General features: G+C 33.5%; 1 protein-coding gene across 2 annotated transcripts in view; it reads right to left on the bottom strand.

Annotated features, from left to right (window-relative positions):
* The window catches only part of BMS1 (BMS1 ribosome biogenesis factor), a 45180-nt gene that overhangs the window by 13208 nt on the left and 25972 nt on the right, over window positions 1-6000 (bottom strand). For both annotated transcript variants that reach the window (XM_077780043.1, XM_077780048.1), the window contains exon 13: window positions 5787-5868. In XM_077780043.1, the coding sequence (XP_077636169.1) occupies window positions 5787-5868 (82 nt within the window). The remainder of the gene's footprint in view (window positions 1-5786; window positions 5869-6000) is intronic.

Genomic DNA, 6000 nt, shown 5'->3' with positions numbered 1-6000 from the left:
CCTGCCAGTATATCAGGAATAGAGGAATAGAGCACATGAAGAGCATCCAGAGAAAAAAACTAACATCATACATGACAGTGAAAAACACTGAGAACAAGGCAGGATTTCCTCTTAGCACTTATCCTAGTCATTACATATTAAAAATATAAATATATTTAATATACACATAATTATAATTGCACTGCTGGTATTTACCCCCAAAATACAAAAACACTAATTCAAAGGGTACATGCGCCCATGTTTATTGCAACATTATTTACCATAGCCAAATGACAGAAGCAGCCCAAGGGTCCACTGACAATTAAATGGATAAAGAAGATGCAGTTGGTGTGTATATGTACACACACACACACACACACACTGGAAAACTACTCAGCCATCAAGAGAATGAAATCTTTTTTTTTTTTTTTTTTTAAGAGAATGAAATCTTGCCATCTGCAACAACAGACGGATCTGAAGGGTACAATACTAAGCAAAATAAGTCGGTCAGAGGAAGATAAATATGATCTCACTCATATGCGAAATTTAAGAAACAAAACAAACAAGTAAAGGAAAAAAGACAAACCAAGAAACAGACTCTTTGTGATAGAGAAAAAAGCCAATGGTTATCAGAGGTGAGGCAGCTAGGGGGACAGGGATTAAAGAGTACACTTACCATGACAAATAAATAGATAAACCGATTATAAATAAATTTTTTTTAATTTTTTTAAATGTTTTATTTATTTCTAGGAGAGAGAGAGAGACAGCGTGAGCAGGGGAGGGTCAGAGAGAGGGAGTCACAGACTGAAACAGCCTCCATGCTCTGAGCTGGCAGTCAGCACAGAGCCTGACGCGGGGCTCGAACCCACGAACCGCGAGATCATGACCTAAGCGAAAGTTGGACGCTTAACCGACTAAGCCACCCAGGCGCCCCAAAACGATTAGAAATAAATAAATAAATAAAAATAAATAAAAGGCACACAGATTGAAAAGAAGCAAATAATACTGTTCCTAGTTGCATATAACACAACTGTCTATGTAGAAAATCCCAAGCAATCTACAACAAAAAACCCTCTCCCAACTAACAAGTGAGTTCAGCGAATATGATAAACACACAAAAATTAATCAAAATGAAATAGTTAAGTAAAAACTTATCAAAATATATTCACCATCAGGATACTGAAAACTACAAAATACTGATGAAGGGAATTAAAGACAAATCAATGGAGAGACTTACCATGCTCCTTGATTAGAATACTCAAGGTAGTAAAGATTCTCCCCAATTGATCTACAGGTTTTAATGCAACTCCTATCAAAATCCCAGCAGTTTTTCTGGAGTCACAGACAAGCTTATTATAAAATGTATACATAAAGTCACTGTCCCAAGGATAAATCAATCTTGAAAAAGAAGTATAAAGTGAGAGGAATCACTCTACCCAGTATTATTAAGGTTTACTACATAATCACAGTAACCAAGATAGTGTGGTATGGATAGAGGGACTGCACATGAATCAATGGAACCCATAAACAAACCCAAAGATGCTCAACTAATTTTTGACAAAGGTGCAAAGCAAATAAATGAAAGAGAAAGTGCTGGAGGAATATACACCTCAAGCAAAAATATAGCCCTTAACCTAAACCACACACCTTATAAAGAAATCAAAATAGATCACTGTCATAAACTGAAAAAAAGAGTTTAAAACTTTTAGAAAACATAGGAGGGGCACCTTGGGTGGTTCAGTCGGTTAAGCTTCCAACTCTTGATTTCAGCTCAGGCCATGGTCTTAACGGTTTTGTGAGTTTGAGTCCTGCATCCGGCTCTGTGCACTGACTGTGCATAACCTGGTTGGGACTCTCCCGCTCCCTTTCTTTCTGACCCTCTCCTGCTCATGCTCTGTCTCTCTCAAAATGAATAAACAAGCTTAAAAAAAAAATAGGAGAAAATCTTCAGGATCTAAGAACAGAAAGTCATTCTTAGACTTGAAAATGATCCCTAAAAGTGAAAACATGATAAACTGGACCTCATCAAATTAAAAACTTTTGCTCTGGAAAAAGAACTATATTAAGAAAATGAAAAGACAAGCTATACACTAGGAGAAACTATCTACAAACCATATATTAAATAATTGAATAAAATATATAAAGAAGTCCCAATATTCAACAGTTAAAAAAATCCAATAAGAAAAAGGGCAAAAGACATCCAGAAACACTGTAAAAGAATACATTGCAAATTATAAAATGCATCAAAAATTGCAAAATGGGTCAACATCATTAGCCATTAGAGAAATACAAAATGAAACCACAGTGAAAAATATCACTATTAGATTGGCTAAAATAAATAACAGTGAGGACGCCAAATATTGGTAAGGATATGAAGAAATTGGGTCATTCATATATTGCTGGTGGAAATATAAAATAGCCCAACTACTCTGGCAGTTTCCTATAAAGCTAAATATTCAATTACTATACAACCCAGCAATGTATTCTTAGGCATTCATCCCAGGAAAGTAGGAAGTTTGTATTTATATAAAAACCTATACACAAATGTTCATAGCAGTTCAATTCTCAACAGCCCAAAACTAGAAACAGCCCAGATGTATTTCAGTGGGTGAATGGTTAAATAAACCACTACATCCTTACCAGGGAATATTACTCTGCAATAAAAAGGAATGAACTACAGTCACATGGAACAACTTGGATGGACCTCTGTAGGGAGTTATGATGAATGGGAAAACAAACCAATCATAAAAAGTTACATACTTTACAATTCTGTTTCCTTAACATTCTTAAAAATGATAAAACTGTAGAAATGAAAAAAAAAAGGGCTTGACAGGTCGGAACTTGGGGATGGGTGTTAGAAAGCAGCTAAATGTATTTATAAAAGAGCAATACAAGGTATTCCTACAGTGATGGAAATGTTCTGTCTCATAAACCTGCACAAACTAAATACAGAGAACTAAACACACACACACAAACAAAATATATGAGCATAAGTAAAATGGGAAATCTAAATAAGATTAGTGGATGTTATCAACATTAATATACAGGTTGTGGTCTTATACTATATAGTACACAGTATAAGAAATCTGTATGAAGTATATCTAAAAAAGCTATGCATAACTAATGAATGATATGGCAAGGTTGCAGGATAGGAAATTAATATACAAAAATCAACCCTGTTTCTGTGTATTAACAAATAAGTGCCAACTGAAATTAAAATATCATTTAAATATTAATGACAACACAAAATATTTAAGGATACATTTGTTAAAAGATAAGCGATGAGAACTGCATCCTAAAAACACTACTGAGGGACATTAAAAAACAAAATAGATTTACTTATGTTCATAGATCAGAAAATTCAATATTGTTAAAATGTCAATTTCCCCAAAACAAAATCCAAAAGGCTGTTTCTGGTAGCAATTGGCAAGCTCATCTTAAAAAGTGCAAGAGACCCAAAATAGTCGAAACAACTTTGAAAAAGAGTAAAATTTGAAGACTTAAACGACTTAATTTCAAGATTAATTATAAAGCTGTAAGAGTGCAGGGATTCCTGGGTGGCTTAGTCGGTTAAGCATCCATCTGACTCTTGGTTTTGGCTCAGGTTATGATCTCACGGTTCTTGGGTTAGAGCCCTGTGTCAGGCTCTATACTGCCAGTGAAGAGCCTGCTTGGGATTCTCTCTCTATCCCTCTCTCTGCCCCTCCCCTGCTCATGTTCTCTCTCTCTCAAAATAATAAACTTTAAAAATAAATAAATAAAAATAAATAAAGCTATATATAACAATGCAGTATCGCTATAAAAATAAACAAATATATGAATGGAACAAAATGGAGTCCAGAAATACTTGTCCATATATGGTCAACCAATGAAAGGCAATTCAGTGCAAGTAAAGGACAGTCTTTTCAACAAATAGTGCCAGAAAAAGTGGATATCCATAAGCAAACAAAAAGAGGCAACCTTTATTCAAACCTAATACCACACAGAAAATTACTGAAAATGGATCACAGACCTAAATATAAACCTGAAACTGTAAGACTCACAGAAGAAAATATATGAGAAAATCATGACCTTGAGCAGAGCAAAGATTTCATGATAAAGGACTTAAATAAATTAAATAGACTAAAATACTGGACAAGAGATCTGACACCTCACCAAAGAAGAAACAGATGGAAAATAAGCGCACAAAAATGCTCAATATCACAGTCATTAGGAAGATACACACTAAAACTATGAGGTATCATTCTATATCTAAAAGACTGTCTAAAACTAAAAAGACTAACTATGTATGTATTGGCAAGGGTGTAGAATAACGGAAGTCTCATAAAGTGCTAATGGCAATACAAAATGACACAACCACTTGGAAAAACAATTTGGCTATGTCTTAAGAAACTAAACATACATCTACCATATCCATTTAACACACTGTGAGGTATATACTCAAGAGCAATCAAAGCAGTTGTTCTTACAAAAACTTGTACAAGAATGTTCATCACAGTAGCTTTATCTGTAATAGCCAAAGCCCAGAAATAACCTAAATGTCCACCAACAGGTGAACAGATAAACAAACTGCAGTGCATCATACAATGGAATACTACTTACTAATGAAAAGAAATTAACTATTTAGCAATAAAAAGGTATGAAGATGTAACAGCATGAACATATCTCAAAATAATTATGCTGAGTAGAAGTTAGACAGAATAAAGTACATACTGTATGATTCCATTTATATAAAATTCTAGACGGTATAAATCACTGTATAGTGACAGAAAGCAGGTGAGTGGTTAAAAACAGAAAGATATGTGCAATCAATGAAGGATAAATATCCTTTAAAGAATAATTTACAAACCAGTAAAAAAAACAAATATCCCTTCAGAAAAATGAGCAAAGAACACAAAGAATTCACCAAAGAAATGCCATGTCCAACATACCTGAAATAAATATTCTCATTTACTGGTAATCAAAAGAATGCCAGTTATAAATTTAAGAAGAAACAATTTTCCTTTAACAAACTGTCAAAAATAACATTATGGGTGGTATTCAATATTGAATGAAAGTAGTAAAATATAAGTACTAAGATACACTGCTTATGGGCACATATGTAAGAACAAGTTTCTGAAAAACCTTCTGGCAGTTGTGTGGTCCATAAAAATCACTCAATAATTCTAACTTTTATGAATCTAACTATTAAAATAAAAAATGTGATCCAAGAGTTATTTCAAGGTGGCCCAGTGTAGAGTTAATTATAATATGGGCAAAGTAAACTGCTTAAATGACAAACTGTGAATTGAATTAGGATATGATACAATAAAACCATAAACATGAAACCTTTGAAAAAATTTAATGACACAATGGTTATAAAGTAGGATTATAACTAGAAAATCAAAAAATCTGTAAAAAACTAGAATAAACCTCAAAAAATTAAAAAAGGTTTTTTAAACAGATGGTGGAGGTTATGGTTTGATATGAACTTTATATTCTAAATGTTCTACAATGCATACTACCTTCATCATTAAAAGAAAAATGCTGAGTATATTTTTCACATACATAAAAATCCATTTTTAATAAACACATGATAAAATTTATGGAAAGCTTCCTACTTTTCTTCAAGGTCCATAAGTCAGTTAACCAGATGAAGAAAGTAAGATCACCATAAAAAGAGGAACCAGAATACTACCCATAAACTCCTCTGTCAGTATTCCTCAAAACATTTCACGCTTGCCTATTATTTCCAACTGTTAAAGATATGGAATAAGACAAAGTACAGGTAACACAGTCTTCTCTGAAGAATACAACCCTTTACTTACCATCTTCTGCTAAGATCTTGGCTGCATCTTTATCATCTTCCCACTTCCCAGTCACGAAGCAATCTCTGATACTGTTCATAACCTTATACAGAAAAGTCAACACTTAGTTGAGTCAACGAAACAACTGCGATTAAGAAAGAGGAATAGGTGACAACTTTCCTTTAAATACTTTTCCAGACATTTTATTTTGGAAATTCTCATCTAGTATAACCAT

Source organism: Crocuta crocuta, unplaced genomic scaffold, assembly GCF_008692635.1.
Source record: "Crocuta crocuta isolate KB4526 unplaced genomic scaffold, BGI_CrCroc_1.0 scaffold170, whole genome shotgun sequence".
NCBI classification, from domain to species: Eukaryota; Metazoa; Chordata; class Mammalia; order Carnivora; family Hyaenidae; genus Crocuta; species Crocuta crocuta.
This window is presented reverse-complemented; position numbering and strand designations above follow the sequence as displayed.